The 25,247-nt window shown below is 33.1% G+C and overlaps 2 protein-coding genes across 23 annotated transcripts in view; both read right to left on the reverse strand.

Annotated features, from left to right (window-relative positions):
- Positions 1-25,247, reverse strand: part of LOC129721632 (longitudinals lacking protein, isoforms A/B/D/L) — a 93,281-nt gene that overhangs the window by 15,657 nt on the left and 52,377 nt on the right. For 2 of the 22 annotated variants that reach the window (XM_055674393.1, XM_055674394.1), the window contains exon 7: positions 13,928-15,143. The exons of 8 other annotated variants lie outside the window; for them this stretch is intronic. In XM_055674393.1, the coding sequence (XP_055530368.1) occupies positions 14,539-15,143 (605 nt within the window). In that variant the 3' untranslated portion in view covers positions 13,928-14,538. Of the gene's footprint in view, positions 1-68; positions 3,354-3,814; positions 4,211-5,306; positions 5,503-5,705; positions 11,949-12,749; positions 12,785-13,927; positions 15,144-15,191; positions 16,016-18,156; positions 19,855-19,945; positions 22,244-22,298; positions 22,397-25,247 lie in introns of those variants that run through there. 12 more of the 22 variants (XR_008727441.1, XM_055674404.1, XR_008727439.1 and 9 more) reach the window with 12 other exon arrangements.
- Positions 23,294-25,241, reverse strand: LOC129721634 (longitudinals lacking protein, isoforms F/I/K/T). Its single transcript, XM_055674416.1, has one exon. It carries the CDS (start codon positions 24,938-24,940, stop codon positions 24,290-24,292), a length of 651 nt encoding a protein of 216 aa, XP_055530391.1. The 5' UTR covers positions 24,941-25,241; the 3' UTR covers positions 23,294-24,289.

Below are 25,247 nucleotides of genomic sequence, written 5' to 3' on the forward strand. Positions count from 1 at the left end.
ACAAAGACAGATATGAAGAGGCAACTGAGGAAATTGGCATACAATCTTACAATACTTCTTTGAGCTCATTTTTATTCGTTTCATATCATGATAATCTCATGTCTTTTTATTAGAGGGCATTTGAAAGTAATGTACACATATCGTTATCACATTAAACTCTATCCGCAAGAATACTTAGTTTATGTAGAAAGAAAAGCAGGAATGTAAGTTCGCATATCTTTTAACAAAAGTCCTCGTTTAAGGAGTTTTCACTATTCTTTACAATTTACACTATCTTGACCGGTTCGTGATCTTGATCACGTTTAGTTATCGCAATGCTATAGCTGCACTGTTTCATGATTATCTCAAGTAATCGATATGCCACGACACTGCGGAACTGTATACACAAAAAGAAAACAAAATTGTTCGATTTTGCAAAAAGATACCCAAGTATCTCATTTTAGTTAAGAACAATTTACATAACGAGCAGATGATCATGGCTAATATCGAAAATATGGTATTTATTACAAAAAATGCGTTGATCAACTAGACTAATTTGTTTTAGCCTTGAAGTACACGTTAATGCATTTATCATTCCACATTTGAAAGAAAACTCAAAAGCTATGATTATCAATCAAACTCTTCGAACGAACGAATTCCATTGTTGGATTGTTAACATATCCTGAATGTATACTGATCTATGAAAAATCTATTTTTGTTCCGTTATCCGGGGCCATTATCGAAACAATTTGTTTGTTTTTATGTTTTGATGTAAGTAATAATGTACCCCTCGTCCACAATGAAGTGTAAGAAAATCTGTAAATTTAAAATCCAAAATCGCGAAAACATCTTTCATCGAATGTCATTTATTATTTCAGAATAAGAGGTAATTGTTCAACCACGTCAACGATAGTATTAATTAGTCGATAATCAGAAAGGTGATTTAAAAAAATAGAACCTATAATTTTCTGTCAAGTGTTATTCAATCCTCTAGAAGACTATAGATTAGTTATCAATTTTATGAAAAAAAGTTTAATATAAATTTAACCCAAAAATAGCAAACATAAGAGCTTTTTGGTTTCTTGGGCTGTTGCAGTGAGCATTAGAGATAATTTGTAATCTTCTTTATCATTTGTTTTCCAAATTATTTAATGCTACTTTATGGCAGTTACAACAAATTCTAGCTTATTCTGTTTGAGTTAGTCGTAATTTTATTATTCAACCCTCTCTATCAAGTTAATTTAATGTATCGTAAAGCGCCCTAATTTGCGTACTTCATATTAAAATGCTAAAAAAATATCAAATAAAAGCAGATTTTTGAAAATGATGTTTGGAAGTGATTTCCTATATATTAAGTGTCAACTTTCTGCTTATGTTTCCTTTTTTAATAAACGACATCAACATTTTGCTACAAAGTGCGCAGAATAAGGAGCCGCGCAGAACTAGGGCGCCTCACGGTCATGCTGTGTTTCGCTCTTTTGCTCTTTGAATGCTCATTAGGCTATATTTTGTCAAAGAGGCAGAATTCGAACAAGTCATATATAAAGCACTTGTAGAGATACTCTATCTCTACAATTTGTCCAAATATTGTATTGTTGAATTGAAATTGCCATAGGTACAGCGTAAAAGTCAGACCAAGCTTGTAAAATCCGAAGAGCTGCTCTTTTGATACCTACGAAAATAAAACAACTTTGGCTATGGAACTATAGCAATTTTAACATAACAATGTTCAGACAAATAGTAAAGATATAGTGTCTCTTCAAGTACTTCATATATGACTTGTTGCCTCCTTGACTAAATATAGCCCAATGAGCATTCAAAGAACAAAAGAGCTAAACCAAGCATGCTCACGGTACGCAGAAATAATACACAAAACAGATGTAGGTATGTCTATCTGGGGTTAGTAACGAAAGGCTGAAACTCAAAAGGCTGAAACCCGAAAGGCTGAAACTCGAAAGGCTGAAAAGTATGTTTCATAACGAAAGGCTGAATGCACAAAAGGCTGAAACCACGAAAGGCTGAATGAACGAAAGGCTGAAACATGAAAGGCTGAAACTTTTGTAACTTGAATCATAATCGTTGAAAAATTCGGACACATGGATAACAAACCTTTATAAGGTGACAGAGTTCAATGTTTGAGTATTAATTGGTTTGTGCAATGGAAAATCAATTTTCGGCAACATTTGAATCTATACACACTTGACTCTTGTACACGTTTTCTAGATGATTCAGGGCGAGACGGCCGAAGGCCGCGAGTGTGCGCCGGCGACCCGCCGTCGGAAGCGCCGGCCACTGCGGGGGGGCAGCCCCCCTGCAGAAATCACCTCTGTATAGGTTCGTTCGTTTTCCTAGGTCTACTGACTCATAGGGGTGATCCCCTAGTTTAGTCCGAACGAGCGATAGCGAGTAAGGACAGCATACATCTCGGACAACCGAGTCGGCCGTAGACCGCGAGTGTTTTTTTAGAAATGAACTTTGTGAATTTCAGCCTTATGATTTTTCAGCTTTTCGTGATTCAGCCTTTCGTGTTTTCAGCCTTATGTAGCTTTCAGCCTTTCGTGATTTCAGCCTTTCGGATTTCAGCCTTCCGTGTTTCAGCCTTTTGAATTTCAGCCTTTCGTAGTAGACCCGTCTATCTGATAATTATTATGTCCTGGTTAGTAGGTGTTTATGTTCTCAAAAATTAATGATTTATACTTATGCTGATTTATACTTTGACCCCGGATGTAACCAATTGATGCATCATTTTTATCGACTAAATATACTAACACTGATTAAAATAGTAACTTTTCAGACCTTTTTGTTTTGCTTGTTCGCGATAGAGGTAGATTAATATAAAAAACATTTGCGCTGACATGTAGCTGTTCTAAACTTAACCTAAATCACTGCTGCACGATTCAAAAACTAGTCCTAGAAGTTTTTAAAATTACCGCTAAATGCTAAATTTCGCACAACAATATCACTGTTATTAATACTTGCAAATTTCTTTTGGCCACTCCTTGCACCTTACACTTTACGTATCCACAAGAATAAAAACTAAAAACTAAAAAATTAAGAGATATTCTATCTGCAAGTTTCTCACATCTTCATCATCTAAAAGGTGGAATTCAGCAGATTGATCGTGGGAAAACTATCAATGAAATTGTGAAAATCCATCAGTCCGTCGCGCCGATGACGTTCCATGTGCTTTGGCAAATTTCGCCGTTGGGTGACAATCTTTGGACACAAAGGACACTGCGCTCCCTTGCCACATTCCTTCATATGACCCCGCAGGGCACTTAGTTTTTTATACTTTACACCACATTGGGGACACACATAGCGTGCCAAACCGTCGTCCATAATCACTACTTTCGGTTCTAGAACTTCGATGCAGTCTAAAAAGATTCCAGAATGAATGAAGGAAAATAAAAAAAAAGATTGAAGCATTAGTTAGTATATTCGTGAAAATGTACAATGCAAATTGGAAATAAACATAAAAATTTGGATAGGATTTTTTATCTGGTGAAAACAAGGATAACAATAACAATAAATAAGACTAAGCCAATTGAATTTAAATTTCTACGAACTAAGTAAATCATATTCAATAGTTACCTTGTAAAAGAGGAGCAAGTATAGATAAAATAGTAGCAGAAAAAAGGATTCAGTTCGATACGATTATTCTAGCTAGAAAATCTATAAAAAAGAGATTGCAATAAAAATATACTGAAAAACGACCTAAAATTTTAACCCAATGTAGAAAACTCAATTCAACACTACAAATAAATACTAGAAACATATCTGAAAACAAGCAAACATTTGCTACTCCACCACCAGTGAGTAATAAAACACTCGAACCAAGTTCGATTGAACGTGAAAGCCGCTGCATTCATGCTTCCCCTTTATTTTTCGCCAATATACTTTAGCTTGGTAAATGTATGGAACTTAGGAACTGCTCCGCGTCAGACTAAAAAGCAATGTAACAGCGATAAATATATTTTCTCATCATGTTCCTGATTAATAAAACTTATACTATCAATATTTGGAATGTCGCGCGAGTGCATCTACTGAATTGCGTGGTCCTGCGGGGTTTTTTTTATTTCAATTGTGCAGATTGATTTTATGCACCTTTTGTAAGTGTCTGTTCAATATAAAGGAATAGGAAAACTTTTTCTTACAAGACGGACACGGAAAGCGGCGCTTGTCGATACATTCGTTGCGAAGATGGCGTATTAGTGAGTATTTGATTTTATATCTGCAAAACAAAATAAAAATACAACTATAAGTTTTCTGTGGAACTTTATAGGTGAAGTTATTGATTTCAGTAGTGTAATATACAAAAACAGTCAATTTCTTTCGGAACTGACGCTATCATTTGATATTTAGCTTATTAGCACATTAAAATATCTTAACTTGCCATGTTAATGCTTGACATTTCAGATTCTGAAAATATTGTTTGAGCGCATTAGTAGAATGATATCAAATATTGAAAAACAAGGAAAGTTCTCGTTAAATTATACTATCAACTTTACAAGTAAACATTCAATTTACTGGATAAGTATTTTGAGTATTATATATATATATATATATATATATATATATATATATATATATATATATATATATATATATATATATATATATATATATATATATATATATATATATATATATATATATATATATATATATCGCGATCGTGAATAATATGGAACTAGTCGGCATAGGTATCTGAGGACGAGTATAAATTTAATATTTATTTTTGGAGCTGGTAATGGAATTTAACAGAAACTTTTCATTTTTAGATATTTCAGTTCCAATTTTTTTTTTGCTATTGATATTCATTGAAGTTTTTTTTTGTTCGTATCCAAAGATGCAACATAAAACTTATTGGCACATTTACGAATACAAATTTCGCCTATGCTTTGTTTTTGCCGAAAACTAAAGCAATGTTTAGTGGACAGTTTAAGATGGAAAACAAATATAGCACAGTGCTAACCAAACCGCACCGGTACCCGACAATAACAACAGTTTCGCCCATCGTTTCTACTGTACCGATATGCTGTGTCTAAAGTATTATGACCACAATTTGAATTTTTGGAACATAAATATTTTGGAGTATAAATAAATAATAACCGAAGGTTATGTTAAAAACTTGATCACATGTAACTATGACATATAACAAGCAAACTGCGTGGCGACTGGCACTTTTAAGCACTCTCATGAATTTCGCTACTATTAAATTGTTTAGTAACTACTAAGTAGAACTAAAATGGAGAATACTAATTTCTTGCATTGACATTGGTAAGTAAAGTTGTATGTGTAACTCAATTAAATTTAGTTAAACGTACTTTCGTTCACAGGAACCGTTCGGACATCGGTAAAATCCGCAGGCATCCGGTTTTCCTATCCACGCTGCTCCAAGTGCTTGATCGTCGTCTGCTAGTGCCATTGGTTCTAATATGTCCTGATGTGTAACATTCAAAGGCAGTGGCGTACAGGTTCCATCCCAAATAAACTGCATTCGAGAATCAACATCACAGTCAGCTGTAATGTAAGAGAGTACACGAAATATTAGTAAAAAATTAAACGGTCTGCTGCATACCAGCATAAATAACAAATTACTAACAACTCAGTATTTAAAGTGAACATATCTGTTTAGTATATTCAAATATATCGAATTTGCATAATAATCGTGCATTTGGCTGGAATTTGATTTTTTTTTCTTTTCAATTGAAAGAGTGTTATAATTATTTTTATCAGAATTTTTACAAATTATATTTCAGTTTTTCTCTTTGTTTGCAAAATATTCTTCCTTTTTATATAATTAGAATTATTTGTTTTAATTTTGATTAATTTGCAACTTCACACTATTGGTTGTTTGTATATAGCGAGTTTTCTTAAATCGATTCATTAATAAACAATCATTAGTTTTGGTATATTTATCGTTTTTTTTTTCATTCTTTTTCGTATTTTTATAGATCGCTTGAATGTAAATGGTGTGTTAACCTTACTTTTTTTATTCGTTCTTTATTCCATTTTTCACAACGTGTGCAAAGTTCTCATCACATGGTTGACACATTCTATTTTTTTGTTTCTTGACCTGGCAGATCGAGAGATTGAATTTTGCGATATACCAATAAATTGGTTTTTAATGAAGCAAGCACGATGTAGTCATACCGAAGTAAATAACTGGATTACGTGCGAGCATTGATGCATTTATCCATAAAAATGAATTCGCCAGTAGAAGATAGTCGGTGTAAGAAAATTAATATGGCGTTCGGTTCGATTGTGGTAACTTTCGTTGGTAACTCTTCTGACTTGTGGTTGAAAAATGGTGCTGATTTTTATGGCGACTATTAGAATTGACTGCTTTGTAGACTATGGTAACTTTTGTGATATGTATGCTTCAACTTCAATAGTGGCTGCTATTTTCCACTCAAAATGGCATACATGTTGAGCATTGAATAAGGCAAAAGCAAAACGGTATTCATCCTTTTCTTTTGCTCTCTCACATTTTTTAACAAAAATTCTTACGTCTGTATCTGCTAATTGAACAATGTTATACTAAAAAAGATTAATCTGAATAGTCCGTGTATGTGTAAGTATTTTATATCAATGTTGTGTGTATATGTATCAAGATCCGATAATTACCTAACATCTCACGAATAAAATAACAGAAAAGTATAAATCATTGCAGCTTCATGTTAATTTAACATATAGTAAGAACTCATATTTCAAACAGCAATCAAAATTGAATCGTATTGTATACAAGCTATCCGAACTAACATGCCATTTCATTCGTAGTTTTCTCATTGTTTTATAATGTTTAATGCACGCTGCTGGCAGATTTTATCCTTAGCCAAACGTTTCTATGTTAAACATTAGTTGCAGTACCAACTGTTTAGAAGTGTTGGTTTCCTCCACGTTCATCATAAATTATTTCAGTTACACTGACATTCATCTAAACCGTACTACACCACAATATTATTACTTAAATCTAATGATTAGAATATATTTAAAAGTGCTTTCTCCTTTCGTAAACCAATATTAAAATATATTATGTACCAGTCAAACAACTGGCGACAACTCCGAGCCTGGCGATTATACATTCGATCTAACCCACACTATATCTCTTGGTTTACAAGTACATTGCACATTTAGAACGGATCAAGACAGTCATAGTACATTGTTACGTGTTGTTTCACAGAAAAGAATACTATTCGATCGGTTTACAGACTTTCCCACCCGCAGCGTTGCCTTTGGAACAACGATATGATTAATATCTTCTATAATTTGTTTTCTCATTCTCATCTGCATAATGCTAGAACACTACTTCACCACTCAGTCGCCGGCAGTTGCCCGGATCTGTAAAGAAAGCAACACTCTACCGCGTGTGTAATTGTGTATGTGTGTCCTTGTGTGCGTCTGTGTATGTAAGTGTGTGTTACGTCTATACTGCCCCACCCCACACTTTTACATTATGTTCCGTTCCATTACATATAGGTACATACATATCTACTTTACCACCAAATAAATAAAGCAGTGAAATTCACTATCTTTTCGTACGGCTGTTCCATGATCGAGATAGGTTATTTTGATACCTTTTGTGTGTCCAGATTATACTCATTTATGTTTTTCTTTCTGTTTTCAATTCTTTGTGTAAATTAATCTGCTATGCAATTATTGTATTGTATGTATAATATAGAATATATAATTTTAATTTACTTTGTTAATAACAATAACAATCACAAAAAATCACATCAATATTATCGTTCACAGCTCCTTGTTTTTTCTTTAATTAATTTATTAACTTCTGGTTCCATGTGACAACATTTGCATTTTACTTGTAACCTTTCTTGCAGAGTAAATAAATGTGTTGCTAGGTATTTTCAATGATGTCTGGAAATTTATGACTGAATTTGCTCAATTTATATGAACGTTTGAAAAAACGTACTGTCCAAATGGAGGGTTTTTACTGGTTTGCAAGTGCAATAATCTACGGCCAAAATGAAAAGAAAAACAGCTAGCATTCCATCGTGAAAGATTAACAATGCTTCGAAATACTCATAAAGCCAACATATAAATACGAAACCGAAATTTAGAAAATGTTATTACAAAGTAGTATGAATATGAATATATGTTTCTTTAGATTATTTGATTTGCATTTGGCTGGATTCTTAATTGCAATACGAAATAATCACAAAATTTGATTTTGAGTGACTATATATTACCGGTTACACAAAAAGTTTGTTTTATTGCCGTTCACATTGAGACGTAAATTATTCATCTGCAAACCAGTGTAGTTTAGTTAGACGAAGTAGTCATCTGATTCAACTCAAATGCACATATTATTTCATAGACAAATTTTGTAACAGTCTATAATTTAATTTAACAAAATATAACACAATTCGGCACAGATAAATCTAGTTATGTCTTTTTTTTATTTTATTCCAATTCGATCCTTCCTATAGTAGCATCTCCACAACATAGGCTTTAGAATTATTTGTAATTTTGAATAAATAATTTAACTGTCTAAAATAATCATCGTTTTTTTTTCTTCTTTCATATAGATCCAGGCAACGTCGATAAATTATCTTGTGTTATATTATGCTTTGCCTTATCGACAGCAGTTATCCATTTTTGTCACATAATTTGTAAATTAGATTGAGAAATGTTTCAAATATCGCAATAAACATCAATTGCCAATAATTTATTAGAAAATAAAATTTATAGAAAAAAAGTTGAAACAAAGTAATTTTTGAAATGCATGTTGAAAATGGATAACATTGAGATTATTACATCCGAAAGCTACATTTTGAATATTTCGCATAACGAAAGCTGCTTTATTAAACTGCGCAAGAAAGTAACTGGCTCAAATTGGAATGTCGCCAGAAATAAAACCAAAAGCAACAATGAAATCAAAAACAGGTTTCCAGGGTATTTGTTTTGCCTAAGATGTGTTGGTCTGGTTCATATTGTTGTTTTTGTCGTCGTCTTTTCGATATGCGATTTTTGCCCTCCTTACACACTACTGTTATGCTAGATTTTCATTAGTTTTTGCAGATGTTTTATCATACACTCTTGTATCCTACAAACCATTAGTCGTTAAAATAGCTATATTTACAACACATGCATTAAATGAAAAATATATCATCTTAAATCCTTTTCGTTTTTGCTTAGTTTAATAACATAGTTTTTTCGCAGAGTTAAATAAACGACTATACTTTTTATATCACAATCCAATTGATTTTCTTTTTTTTTTGCGTAATTTTAATAAATAATTTTTTAATTATTCTTTATATATGACAGTTCAACTTCAGCAGAAAACGAATCATTGAGAAAATATGTTTTTGTAACATAGTCTTCCACAAGATATCGCACGAACAATTTACATTCAAATTAATGTCGATTACGTTTTCAGACAAGGCAAACTACCGTTCAACCTTGTGCGTAGTAAACCCTGTCTCTAAATTCATTTAAGTTAGTACGTGGTGTAAACCTCCACATAAACAAAACCAACGAAATCGACAAACATGCACACGTCATACTTCATATTGCACTGCAATTTATCTGTAGTTTTAAATATTTCCATCGATTTTGAGGAAAACTTTATTTAAAGTCAGATAATGTACATAAATCTTTTAAATTTTTGTCGCGCACAACCTCTTAGTCATACCTGCAGTTTTACTATCCCTTGACCTATATGTTCCAAGTTCTATTTCAATATTTTAGTAATAAATGTTGCATGACTTTTTATCGAATCTACAATTTTGTTGGTACGCCATATGCATAAACATGTATCGATGTTGAAAATTAAGTTGCCGTTTATATAGGAATTTTATGTACATATGTTATCCTTTCAAAAAAAAATATAGCTGAAACTACATAACGCAATCTAATCATAATAAAAAAAAATTACAGCTGTACAACTCGTGTATGTTTTTCCATCTTCAAATTATATTTTTTTCTAGCACAGTTTAGCTGCCTTGTGTAATGTTAGAATGTTTAAATTGAAAGAATGTTAAGTAACTGACCCACCTTATCCTCGATGTATGAAAATAAAAAATGTAGTTAAAACAAAAAAGGCAATAAAAGTTTCAACATAAACTCTTATTGAAATCTAATTTCAGTTTTGGTGAATTTTGTCTCCTCCATGTTTATCCAATATTAGAAAAAAAAAACGAAAACAATCTATATTAATTGTTATACCATGATCGATGTGCTATCCTGTTACACAGCACAAGGGTAGGTGTGAAAAAACGGGGATAATTTTAAAAACTACAAATTATTTTCAACGAAACTACCGAAGCTGGCACTCGAACAATAATAAATTTTAATTAGTATGAACATTAATTATATTAACGTTCGTGACGTAGATTACCATATTTCTCTTAAACGTTGCTCTTTTCTGTTTCACACTATTTTTTTTAACTAAACCTTCAATTCTTATCCTACCTTTACCTACTGCCCTGCAGTTTGATTATTTTCTTTGAATTGTTTATATTATCTGCATGAATCGTCATTAATTTAATTTGATTAAACTTAATGACGGACTAACACTTCTACACTTTGTGTATAGTGTACGTGTATTATGTTCGTTGGAACTGTCTATCTTCTTGTTTACCATTGACTTTCTTTCGCTTCACGCTGTACTTGTTTTGATTGTATCTTTTGGTAATTTTTGACTATGTCTGTAAATATAGATCAATCTTTTCATCGCCCTATTTCAACAAAGACGGATAAAAGCTTTCTTCGTCAGGGGATCGAATTCTTGGTTAAAGCTTTGAGAGGCTTCTGTAAAAGAATAAAAGCGATTAACATAGTACTTCTACAAAAGAAAACAGATTAAGTTTGTCTAAAATTAAAGTAACGATTAAAAAATAAAAGGTAACATATTACTTGTGATCTAAAGAATAAACAAATTTTTATCCCGACACTCGAATAAACGAGACCTACAAAATCTAGTTCGTCGCGAGATACTCACGTAAGGTTTAATCAAGTGATCTATGGTTAAATAATTCAGTGTGCTAAACATTTTCCACATCAGTAAATTATTGCGATTGACCTATACGTTAGATAAACGTTCAATCTTAATTTCAATACACCTTCATTAAACACAATTAAATTTAAATTTCATAGTAGTGCTATGGAACTTCAATGAGAGATGATATTTGTTAAGCAAAGTTACAATAAGCTAAGAAATCAAATTTACTTAAGAACAAGTATTCCATTTACATGATATCCAATAAGAACACCCATTTGCGTGCTCAAAGCACAACTGCTTTATCTATCCATAAACCATGATACCGTGAGTTTCTTGTGTCTACTCGAGTCCATTTGCCATACGCACCTTAGTGTGTAGACTGCCTTACTACTCTTTTTTAAACGCTGCGAGTACACGCTTTTATAAACAAAAAGCACACCTCATATTTCATTGTATAATAATTAATTGCTGCTGATCGATATAAGTAAAACTAATCATCGATGCTGATGAGTACGCATGTGAAGCACTAAATTATGTTTGTGTTTGGATTTCTTGTGACATACTGGACACTCGAATTTAGGCTCCACACCGCATTCGAAACGAATATGTCGATTGAGGCTGTGAGGTCTTGCGTATGAGTTACCGCATCGGTTACAAGTGTACGCACCACCGATTGAAGGCACTGTGGGTGGCGATGTTATGTTGATACCTTTGAACAATGGGACGGGGAGCGGACCCGTGCCGCAACCTCCACCCCCAGAATTTCCTGCAGCTACAGCTGCAGCGGCTGCTGCAGCAATTAATTCACGCTGCTGGGCTTTATTGTCAACAGCGAACTCGCGAAGATAGCTGGGTGTCAATAATCTTAAATCGCACGGCTGGTCATCTATAGGCGCTTGTTGTTGCTGCTGATGTTGGTTCCCACCAACTATTACTTCTTTCTGAACCACCATCACTTCGCAACCTTGACCACTACCGGGTGTTAAGGGTCCTGCAGATATAGAAACTGAATGACGGAAGCAAAAAAAGGAAAATCAGTAAACAATTACAATAACAATTCTTTTGTGTGGACAACACTGAGCATTTGCTTGCGTTCCTATTCTTCTCTTAACACAACACAAGCCTATTCCAAACTGTAATCTTTTTTTTTTTCATTTCGTTTCAAATTTAAAGTTGTGATTATAGCTTTCATGAAAAGATTACAGTTTTTTTAGAATGTATAATTGGTATGAAGCGATTGTTTATTGTTTATGATAGTGATTGGCGAGGTGAGATTGTATTCTAGTATTGCTGCGCGTAGTATTATAACAAATGTGCCTACACTCACACTTAAAATCTAATAACAATATTGATTAGATAGCGAAACTTCCGGTATTGATTTGTTCAAAGAAACAGGTTTCATTCAGGAAGAAAAATAAAAAGATTATCAAATTATAGCGCCATACATTTAAAGTTAATTCTTCACCACCACCAAACATTAGATTCACAGAGATGACATGTTTTTCCGTTGAATTATGAGCTTCTTTAGAGACCATACATATGCGCTTGAAATATCGCTCTATTTTGCGAAAATAATAAAACCAACAAAACAATAACGTGTTTATTCTGTTCGGTACGATTGCAATTTTACATAGGATACGGAATCTTTCTCGCCGGCGAACACAGTGAGAGGAAAAGAGCATCCACAAGAAGGACAAGAAAATATCTACGCACACATTACAATTGAATATTGCACTGTGCATCTTATGTGTCATCATCCCTGTAAGGTCATCGTACTGCAGTATGCCAGTTTCCGAGTTGTAGCAGTAACTTTTGGATGATTTCATTCCAGAATAAGGTCACCTAAAAAGAAACACATATTAATTAAACGCCACTTTCACTTTCCGAGTTTTCCCACGGCCCACGCGTATTCTTAGGCACTATTGACTGCTTGACTGTTGGGATTAAAATGCTTTCTGGAAACAATGAATTGTGAAACAAGTTTTGCAGTTTATTTGTTTTCAAGATTCATATTTTCACCATGTTTAAGCTATATTATATTCCAAATTATTGTGATAATAGCTTCATCTTTTCTTCCGTTTATTGTTTGGGTGTACTTTCTATGTAAGGATGTAAGTTTTTAAGTGAAGATATATTTATTCATTTTTTAGCATTTTACTGCAACTTTTGTATTTTGTATATTACATTGCATTCCAATTACTGCAATCGTGAATTGTTATAGTTCAGAAATTAAAACAAAACATATACTGCAATATGTGACTTTTAACCTACGTCGTTTTAAATATTATGATAAAAGTAAGTACATCGACTAGAAAAAATAATTGTTCTCAATTCAAACTATTTCATGGAAAATCATTATAAATTGAACATATCTATTTGGATAGTCTGTCTGTGAGTGGCGCTTGTTCTAAAAAATACTGGATAATTAAAACTACAAACAAATACAATTCAACGCATCAATTTCAACTCAGTGATTTTCAGAGTGTTTCTCAATGTTAGGATAGGAATACATGTTTACCCATTATTCGTTCACCTTCCAAGAACTATTGAGGCCCCATTGCACATGTATACGTCGATTTCATTCACATTGAATAACTTAACATACTGACAAAACTAAACTGATCTGAAATCCTATATGCATCCGATCAAAAATTTTCAAGTGACAAATTACTCATGTTTGTGCTTTAGTTTTAACATGCTTTCAAAATTTCACTACATAAGAACTAAAACACTGTGACTAGCACTAGCATATTTGCAAACAGCCACATCATCCGATACTGAGAACTTTTCCCGAAATTTGAATGAGAATCCAATCTAATATTAGGTACGTTCAATAATGTGAAGCTGCAACATTTGCATGAAATAGTTTTGAATAAATCTTCAATTACTCTTGCGAGCAGGAATTTATCTTCAATACTGGCATATTTAACAAAGTTTGTAATGCTTATTATTGAACATTTCGTATCGAAATTTTGATCGACTTGGCCACCCAATAAACTTTGTTGGCGTTTTTAAGGATGCTATCGCTATTCGATTGAAAAACTAATACTTCATATTCAAGAATAGGACTGTATAAATTATAATAAGCAAACTCGCGTCCATCGGGTTAAATGCATCGCCTAAATAATCATTAAAAATGCCAACAACTGAAGTTTGTTATGTATTTTAATGCAATATAGTAATCTATGTTAACATAAATCGTACGTTACTTGTACATTAAATGTATTTTTTAAATATAGTATGGCAACGAAATATTGTTTGGTGTTAAAATATAAAAATACGAAAAACAGAAATAAATTAAATAAAAAACCACGCCAAACGTACGTTAATAAATTAGCATTAAACTACATGTAACTCATTGGTATTGATACAAAATTGTCTACTTTTTAGGATTTTTCAGTTGTTACTATCTTACACCGGTTTTATGTTAAAAGTGAATAATTATTAAGCCATATGACTGCCTCTTCTATCATCTTTTGTGTACACCATAAAGCCTCACACTACAATTCGACAAGCAAATGTGTGTGGAATGCATCTTTTAAACGTGCCGCAACATTTGTAACACTTGTTGCAAATAGAGGAAAATAAATTCCCTTCTAGTTGGGCTTGCAGAACTTGGAATTCAAATGACGCTTAAGATTGCTGTGAATATGTGTTTTGTAACCGCACATGCGTTCGCAGTAGTACTTGGGAGGTACGCCGCATTCATTCTTAATGTGGCATTTTAGACTATTTTTCCATTTGTAATTCCGGCCACATGTTTTGCACTTCCATGGTTTCGTATCATTCTCGTGCTGAAAAACAATTTTGTCTTCCTTTCGAACAGAACCGGGAACGGCGCCACCATTAGTTCCGTGCGATGTAGCTGAACCCGAACTCGAACTACTACTGTTCAATGACCCAGCAGTAACCATTTTATGTGATGGTTTTCCTTGCGATGGTGCCGTAGTGGCTGTTGAACATAATGAGGATGTCTTCCTAGCAGCAATCTTGATCTTGCCTGCCAACGTAGTCTTAGTGGACGATCGAGATGTTCTACAGCGCCATAATGGTACGTACTGAGCTGGCGGTGGTGGGGACACCCCAGACGACGAATTCATTGACTGATCATTCATGGCGATAAAGTCCGAATCTGACCATAAGTTAAAATTCTCGAGCTTGATCTTAGTGAAACCACCACCCAGTGAGCTACTGTCGTCTACTAGCGACAACACATATTGAAGAGGAAGACATTTTGTGTGTGTATTTGTCGTGCACATTTTGATTTGATTGTTTTAAAAAAATGTGTGCGTAGGCCAAGAGGGAAAAAGAAAAGAGAAAAATACAGAGCGTTAGTAGATTAGTAGGTTAGTGACGCCATCAGCTACATAATAGATGCTGTTATTTCAAGAAGCAAACCTATCTTACATACTAATTAAATTAAGGCTACAACGAAAAGGCACAGCTATTAAGTTATTATTCAGTCATCAATCTTATAGCATCATTCGTTTGTTAAGCAAGCAAGATGCGCAAAGATTGAAGCGACAGACCCAAAAAGCAAACATTCATTTGCACCTTTTACGGTCATTAGTAAGTAGAGTGTGTTAGTTGTTTGTTTGTTGAAAAACTTTTTTATTCACAAATCATTCTAGCAAGATGTGATTATGAACCAGCTACACCATCACTTCTTCATATGCGTCTGTATGTGCTTCTCTAACACGATTCGGTAAAAGGCTTTATAGGAACAAAGTTCCACTGGACACAAATAAAGTGGCTGCTTGCCACACTCGTAACGTAAATGCCGAGTTAAGCTTTTTTTTCGCAGATATTTACGATTACATGCCAAACAATGATATTTTTCAGTGTCCTGCACTTGATTTGTTTTTGTGCGACCTTTAAAGCCGGGTACCATCTGGTATTGATCCGCTGATAGACCACTAAGTTGCATCTGGGCAGCACCGAGTAACGAATTAGCCCACGAGGGAAGGTATTGATGCGAATGAATATCTCGACCCATTAGAATTTTATCATTGTCGTCTGTAATATTCAATGTTTCATCTGTACTACGCACTAGCAATGCGCCGCAAGTTCCATCTGAAAGAAAAAAACATACGTTAGTAAAAAAAACTACTTCAATTGATGAACACATGAACACAAGAGCAAAATAGGTAACACAAATCCGTGAAAAACATAAAACTTTTCGTTTTCTCATTATCTCTCTAACCTTTTTTGCGAGTACACATCGGTACGAAAAAGAAGTGTTTGTTCCAAATATAGATGCATTTTATATTTCTGTCAAATACAAACAACTTACTTTAAAGAGGAATAGGCTACGGAAAACGAATTAACTTGTTTCGGTACAAACTTTTTCTCGAATGAATGCTTTATAGCTTATTTTTCTTTTAGGTGAGTTATTTACGTTTAAATAAAAAGAGTGTAAATATGATAAAATTAAAATATGTTTTAACTTTCTTTATCTGTGTTTGTCTTTTTTTTGTATTTTCTACAAAATGATGATCTGATTGATTAAACAATAATGAGTATTCAATATATTATTGTAATAGTATGTCTTTTAGGTTTTTTAAAGATTGGCATGTACCTGATGTCTTTTTCATGAATGTTATCGTTCTAAAATGCCTTAAATCACTTTTACTACAGACATAAAGCATGCCTGAAATTTCAGCTAAAACAATTGGTAATCATTTTTTTTCAGGACCCAACACCGATCGTTTGATTATTTTCATTAATGTCTATACAAAAAGCTTATATATGACAATCCCTATGGTAAGCATCATAATAACAAAATCTTAATTTTAAAAAATGTGCTTAGTTGATTTAAATGCAAAGTCCCTTCGAGGTACATTTGCTGATGGCATTCTATTTGACGGAGTTACTAAAAACTACCGTTTATCTTTTCCATAACTTTGAAAATTATTTTTGCGGATACAAAAAATGTTGAAGTAATTCTAAAAATTACTTACTCGATCGGAAACAGGATATAATAATAACAATTTCGAACATTTTATTTAACCTTAAGACATTCAAACGGGATTGTAACGTAAGAACATTTTGAATCTAAATTAAAGCTAACTTATTGAAAAAGATGTTAAAATATATTTCGCCTGAGTTGAACTGGGCTGTGAATCTAAGATGTTTGATTTAACGAAAGATGAAGCGAGCCACTAGGGAACCTATGGCAAACAATAATAGCTCAAGCACACAATCCGAATCATGCACAGTTGAAGCTTAAAACGTAGCTATCATGTGTGTCGAATTCCAGGGCATCTATCAAGCGCCCATATTAGGAAACAGATTTAGGGTTTTTACAATTATTCTTTGATTAAACATGGCAACCGAAATATATGAAACAATCTTTTCACTATTTTAGTTCAAAATGGGAACCATGAATAGAACAATCGTTCGATGGCACTTGGTATCATTTTAGTGCGCGGGCTAACCCCTCTGCAAAATCGTGAATAAAACTTATCACAATCTCTATGTAGAAGAAATGAGTTTTAACAGATCGCAACATAACACAGTTTCATTTCGAAACAATTGCACTGTGCACAAAACCAAAGATTATACTGCTCAGAAGACCTTTTCAACTCAAAGATTGACTGAAATGGTGAACGAACATGAGGTTTCACTCCATTTCCCTGTAAAAATAATTACTAAATAAGCATCTGGACGATGCCATCAAAACATACAAAATAAAAATACCTACTCTTATTACACATTGCGAAATAAAATCTTCCCAAAAAAAACTCAATCGAAAGTGGAACTAATTAATGAAATACCATTAGGCCTGATTTTTGTGTAAAAACAGTGAATTAGTACGCCACCACATTCAAACAAACTACCGAAACTACTGTGCAACTGTGTCGAAGATAGTGTTACTGCATGTCGCTTTTGAATCGTTGTGCTAATCAATCAAATCAATGCAATAAATAATCAACAACAGCATTTCTTATCACTTGCAATGAGGTTAGCCCAAAATGCCATTTGCGAATAGCTCGTATTGTGTATCGTATCGGGCAGCTAGTTGTTTCATGACTCCTTTGTGGTATTCTACTCCACAAAATATATATATATATATATATATATATATATATATATATATATATATATATATATATATATATATATATATATATATATATATATATATATATATATATATATATATATATATATATATATATATATATATATATATATATATATATATATAAATACACGAATATTGTGAATAAAAATTACTTGCTAACACTTAACCTACATTTGCCCTGTTTTCGTGTAGATCTCGTCAGTTGGATTTTTTTGATTTATCATCATTTAAATGGTTTCTCCTTTGTTTTCTGTTCGCTGACTGTGGGTTTATTGTGCTTCATAATGCATTCTGATAAAATGGTTCGCAGTTTCTATAAATCTGTGTTCTATCTGTCATCGCTAGTTTTACGTTTTCATAGTTCGCTTTTTGTTTGATTATTATTTAACATAACTATTATATAAAGGCACATGTGGTAGGAAACATTTATTATGCGCTAGCAGGGTGTTTACTTATTCCTTTTTTTTTTGTCCGTTTACCACTTATTTCTTATGTTATATTGATAGTTAACCTAAAATATTCGTTGAGGTAAAACGTTGCTTTTACTACATCTTGTGAAAGTTTTGTTGCAAATAAAAAAAAAAACAATCGGTAACAAAATGGCAATTTGAATTTGCCTGGTCAATCCTCTTTTTACTTTTGTTATCAACATTGTTTCTTAGCACTAGCATAATTAAAGAAGAAAATCTGATGAATGCACAATTAATCCTGTTGTTTCTATCTGTCTCCATCGTTATTGGTTATTTCTAAACAAATGCAAGCTTTCCGCTGAGTCTCTTGTTGAAATGATGCTCTCTAGTAACGCTAGAAAGTTATTCACTGTACTTTTCAGACAGAGAAAATTCACTTAGTAAATTTTCTATTTTCTATGAAATGCAAAATACTGAATCCATCAAACGTTGTACGATATTGTTGCTTTTTTATGTGCACTGTACTGTATTTTATAATGTGGAAGTTTTATAAACTTTTTCCTGGATTTTAAATAATAATTGGAATGATTCATTTTCTGTTTGTTAACTTCTTTTCAACAAATTTCACATAAAATAAAAATCTTTCTGTGGAAGACGTAACAATCGAAATATAAATATATATGTTTCATTTTTTCGTAATATCACTCGTGTGCTCAAAACACGAAAACGTAGTAGGCAACCATGTGATTCTTCTTGTTTTCTGACTGTGTGCCACTCTGCCTACTGAGATTCAAGCACAACTTGATTTTCATTTTCATTTTGCACTATAGTTTTATCGAGTACCGAATACCAAACACGATTAATGAATAAGACACAACCTGTTGTTTAGACTGTACTGTTAAGATCCGATGGTGTATTACTAGTTTCATCGAAGGTTAGAATCTTTTCCCCTTCCATTTTAAAGTAGCGTTCTTTATGCATTCGTTCCATATGACGACCTATGTGCATTTTTTGTTTAGCCCTATAAACACAGTATGGGCACTGAAACTGTGGTTCCTTGCCGCATTCCCATTTCTGATGGTTTCGTAGCGAAGATTTCAATTTGTACACTCGACCACAATCGGGACAAGCAAAGCCACCGGAACCGTTTGCTTCAATCGCCCCGCCGCCACCACATATGCTTCCTCCTATGCTGGAATTACCGCAACCACTGCTTCCAGTGCTGCCAACTGAGCCTGGTTTGATGTCAACTGGACTAACGGATAAATCACGAGGAAATATCAAAGGTAAAGCACCTTCTCGAAAAGTCGTCACCAGCGGCATTGCACCACCCGATGAAATGATTGGCATTGCAAGACGCGCATCTAGTTGATCCCATGTCAATCCACCTATTTTTGTGATGCTTAAATCTTCCGCTAAGAAAAGAAGGGCAGCCAAAGAAAAACAAAAAAAAACTGAGGATGAGTTCATACAAAAATAATTAAATAAAAACTTATTTAAAAATACGCTCAAGCGAAAAAAAAACTTATATTAGTTTGTAATAAGCGCACATTAAATTTCTTGTCCGCCTTTAAAAGTATCTTACAGTACAAAAAAAAAACAAAGCATATTTTTAAACTATGATGAATATTGAAAATTAATAGAAACAAACCATGTTAGCAGCTTGAAAAGACAAGAGATTATTAAAGAAGTTTACTGGAAAATGTTTTACACGTTATGTTCTATGCTTTGATTTCGCCACATGTAAAGCATTCTCTTTGCAAATCAATTACCGTATGTGCAATCGAGAAATGAAAACAAACACACTCTATATTCGAATATATTGTTTTGTATAATAATGTATACATCGGTTTATCAATAGGCGTATATGTAAATAGTTTCCTTTTTGTTTACAATAAATATCTATATAAACATTGTGGTTATTTTTTTCCTTCAAGTTTCATTTATTTCAATGATACGCTTTCTGACCTCGGCTAAATAGTTTAATTGTTAAGGAAGTGACAAATTAAGGTCCATCGATTTTAGAAAACGCTAGTTTTCGGATTAAATCCTTTCTCAAAAAATTATGTTTTGAATTGCACTATACATGATGAAAATGAACGAAATAAAAGAACTAGAAAACTATTTGGCACATCTCTTTTGTTTTTTGTTGTTTTGTAGTTTGTATATTATACCTACTATGAACGGTGGAGCTTACTTTTAAATGGCAACTGTTTTCACTGAGCTAAAACTTTTTCCATTTTGCGAAATCATAAACTTTAAATGATAAAAACATCTCTCTAGATATAATAAACAAAAATTTAAGAAATTTAACGAATATACCTAATTGGTGTGCAGCTTACTTTTATAATCAAAATTGTATGCACAAAAGCATCCACCACGTCACAAATTTTACGTTCAAGTAGAGGAATTGGTTGTAATCCAACGGTCCTAATGATGCAGCTCTAATTTTATACAGGTTGCCAACATTAGTTACAAAACCTTAACTACAAAGCGTTACTGGTTGATACTTGGCTTATTAAGCTTCAAAGGTACGTACAAAGCAATCTGAAACTTGTATTACTGTCAATTCAAAAAAAAATACCCCAATACATAATATATGATATATAATATACAATAAATAATATATAATATATAACATATTATTTATTATATATAATATAATGTACAATATGTACACCTTTATTCTTGCTTATGGCCGTACCACATTCGTACGAAAGTATCGGAAATGTGTACATATTCCAATTTTCAAACGCCTCTTTATGCAACTCATTCAAAAATTTCGTATGAAAGGCAGATACGTCCGCACATGAAATTAAGGGTGATAATATCTAAATACAACCAATTGCACTGTCGTCTGTAGAATTTGTATTATTGAAACTAGTGGTAGCATCACATGCTTAGCAATTTATTGCTGAATGCTTTTGCGCATTTTTGAGTACTTACTGACAAATTTGTATCAAACAAAATAAAGCTCGAACGCAAAAACTAGAAATCAAACACGAAAGTGTTAAAAAAAAAACAACAGTAACTAGAAATCGTTTTCCTTACAACTAAAACAAACTTTTGGTAATATAAAGGATGCAATTATTAGTAGTATATCAAACACAATTCAATCACGCGATGATAACAAAAAAAACTAATTATTCTTTCTCTGTAACTTGCGTAGTACATTGTTTGACATCAGTTTCCACGAACACTCCACAGTGTGATGCACACAGAAACAGTCGAAATTAGTCTGCCTTATGTTCTGGAAAGAAGAGGAACAGCCAGATGAGATTTACACGATATCATCTCCAGTGTCACCAAAATGCTGCATTAAGATCTTGTTATTCATACATCTTATGCCGCTAACATTTTCTGCAGATGAACCATCACCTTCGCTAACATCCTCCAAACTGATTCCATCGCCTCCCGGGCCACTACTGCCACCACCATCATTGCAAACTAAGGGATGCTGTTGCTCGCGTTGCGGATGGTGATGATGATGGTAGTGTAAATGCTGTGAATGAGAGTGATGCATTGACTGCATCAACTCATGTTTGATCTTATTATGCGTTTTAAGATTATGTTTGTACTTCGTGGAAAAATCACAATACGAGCAATGATACTGTGGTTTTACACCACATTCTTTTTTTTCATGACGCTTCCACGTGTACTTGGTACGATAGAGTTTGCCACATTGGCGGCACTTATATATCTCTTGGCCTAAGTTTTTGTACTTGGTCTCCAGATATTTCCACATTAACCATGAGCGAGGCGGAAGTGTTGGTCCGCCAACGGATGCCACACCATGGAGAAGTTCTGAAAGAAAAAAAATCATCTCTTAGTATAACTGAGTAACCGGTTTCGAGCATTTTCAAAATTCGTCGGTTTATATTAATAACCACAATTGCGCAACTTTGGTTAACATACATGTCTCCTCCATTCTTTCAAAAGTATGCGACACTAGATTACCTGAAAAGGAAAAAAGAAATATTAGAAGAAGATTCAAAAAATCGACTCATTTTGCTTAGACGTAGTACACATATATGTGAAGTAAAATAAGACATGTTTCTGACAATTTCTTTCAATTGATAATATATCAATGTACGCTGATAATTAAAAATAAATAAAAGAGTGAAGGTATAAATAAAGAACTGAGTAAGTCAGGAACATATACGTTTTCGTTCATAAACTTCCATACATTTATTTATATGATTTCAGATAAATATATAGAGATATATAGTGCTGATCATCTTCTAACTTTAGAACTCTCAAGATTTCATTATTATTTATTGTTTAAACGTCCTACACGGACTCTACTTCTACAAGCATTAGGAATCTAGTTCTCTGGGGATGGCAACCAAATTACAAACCAATGGATGTTTTGTGTTCTTACAAGTTCACAAACTTTTAGCGTACACTTAGCGTTCCTAAAAAATTCACATGGTCATTCGATTCTCAATGTTATAATAATAGCAATCAAATCTGATCTGTTACTGTATGATCTTCTGTTTCTGTTTTGAGTGCTCACAATATTAAGATTTCACAAAAAGAGCTGATAAAAATCTTACAAGTACTATATTATTATAAATGTTATTTTTACGATTATCATATGACTAATGAAACATAAATATATATATATATATATATATATATATATATATATATATATATATATATATATATATATATATATATATATATATATATATATATATATATATATATATATATATATATATATATATATATATATATATATATATATATATATATATATATATATATATATATATATATATATATTTGCGCAGATTTACGAAAACAAAAGGGTTTGAAAAACATAAAAAAAATGTTACGAAACAAAAATGCAATTAATCAATCTTTTGTATTTGCGCAGATTTACGAAAACAAAAGGGTTTGAAAAACATAAAAAAAATGTTACGAAACAAAAATGCAATTAATCAATCTTTGTATTTTATTATGGACCCTACTCAGTTTTCATAACCTAAAAAATGAGTAATATGTCCACTGCGTGCAATCCTGTTCGTACTCTAATCGTAAGAATTACTAAGTTTTACTACGCTGCCTTTCCAATATGTACTATAACTAAAACACACATCTCCTGTTTTTCTCTTTTTCGATTTCACTGTTATGAGTGTAGAGATACAATTGAATCAAATGTAAAATTCAAAAAAAAATTGGTTGGTAATCATAAATTGGCGCTGTAAGCCTAACGATTATTCAACTGAAGCTGAGAATCCAAAATTTAGAGTTCATAAATGACACCTACATTTGAATTACAGCCATATGTTAATCAGTTGCGCTTGACTCGTTTTTAATAACTACCGTGACGTAACGTTGCTCTTTCAATTAGCTCGTAATATTCGAAAACTTCCAATTATGTCCGTTTCTACTTTTACAATATTTTACAATTCAAACAGAGGTGGAAATGTTTGACTTACTTGAACTTGATTTGATTGCGAAAGTCGTAATTTTTAAACAAGCTGGATTTAAAATCAGGTTCATATTAATCGACTTAATTATTATAGAGACTTTTTCGAGGAAAACTAATATAATAACATTTGTAGAAATGTCAGTAAACCATCAGAATTACAATTCACGAACGAATTGCCAAACGTTTATATCACAGACGCTGCAACTGATTCCCTATTGTTGAAAAAATAATATAGTGCCACAGCAGCCCATAATGAATCCAATAAATTCTTGAAATTGTCTTGTAAATCAATGATCATTGATCGGAACAAAGACCATTTACATGCCCTAAATCACATTCATACTCTGTTACAGAGCAGTCAACAGGCCGGTTTACATGGCTACTCGCGGACATTATCGGAGATATATTTACGATTGTCCTTGACTACCTTCCATCGACTCTGGCTTTATTGCATCGATCAGACTCAACGATTCCCGATTCTTTGATTTACGACGGCTTTCAAGCTGAGGCATATCGGCGTGATGTTTTCGAATATGAACACCCAAATTGCCACGTTGTTTAGCTTTATACGTACAATACGGGCATTGATGCATAGCTTCTTTACCTCCACACTCTACGTTTTCGTGTCGTCGCAGTGTTGATTTCCAACGATACCGTTTCCCACAGTGTCGGCAAATATACTGACGCATCTCACCATCATCGTTGTCGCTTACAACCGAATCATTAACTGTATATTCAAAATTCTTCATGATATTTGTATTTGCTAACAGAGCATATTTTTCGTCCATCGAAGTATTGAGAATCTTTGCATCTGATTTAACATGTTTTTTCACATGAACTGTCGACTTAGACTCATTCACGTCATCGTCTATCTCGCCGCCGTGTGATGACTTTGGTTGATAGGACTCTCCAAAACTAACCTGAACATCGTCAGGAAGCTCTATATCATCGATAACAGAGTAATCTAGGTCATCAATAATACCTGTGGTGAAATCATTACTCTGGGATGTATTCGATGCGGATGTTTCATATTCATTAACTGTATATCGTGTAGGCATTGGTTTTGAAACAGCTGAAATGGGTATATGCTGAATATTGCTAATGTCGATAGTTTTGGTACCATGTCCAGGAAATTTTCGCGAAAGAGAAAAATTCAACAACTCTATTTTGGTTGTAGTTCCGCCTGCCGCATCTTGAACAGGAACTGCAATAGGTTGGCTGGTTGTGACCGTTGGTATCGTTAATATCGGCAAAGTTGCAAGCGGTTGTGCCGACGGATTTTTGTGTTTCGAATATTTAATCCGGGGATGAGTCGGTTTTAAAAGTTTTTTAGTAGAATGGATTTGGCTTTGGTTGCTTTGAATT

Source organism: Wyeomyia smithii, chromosome 2 (assembly GCF_029784165.1).
Source record: "Wyeomyia smithii strain HCP4-BCI-WySm-NY-G18 chromosome 2, ASM2978416v1, whole genome shotgun sequence".
Lineage (NCBI taxonomy): Eukaryota > Metazoa > Arthropoda > Insecta > Diptera > Culicidae > Wyeomyia > Wyeomyia smithii.

Excerpts from the sequence above, each read along its gene's own strand:
- LOC129721634 (XM_055674416.1), bottom strand. The coding sequence starts at position 24,940 with ATGCCTACACGATATACAGTTAATGAATATGAAACATCCGCATCGAAT.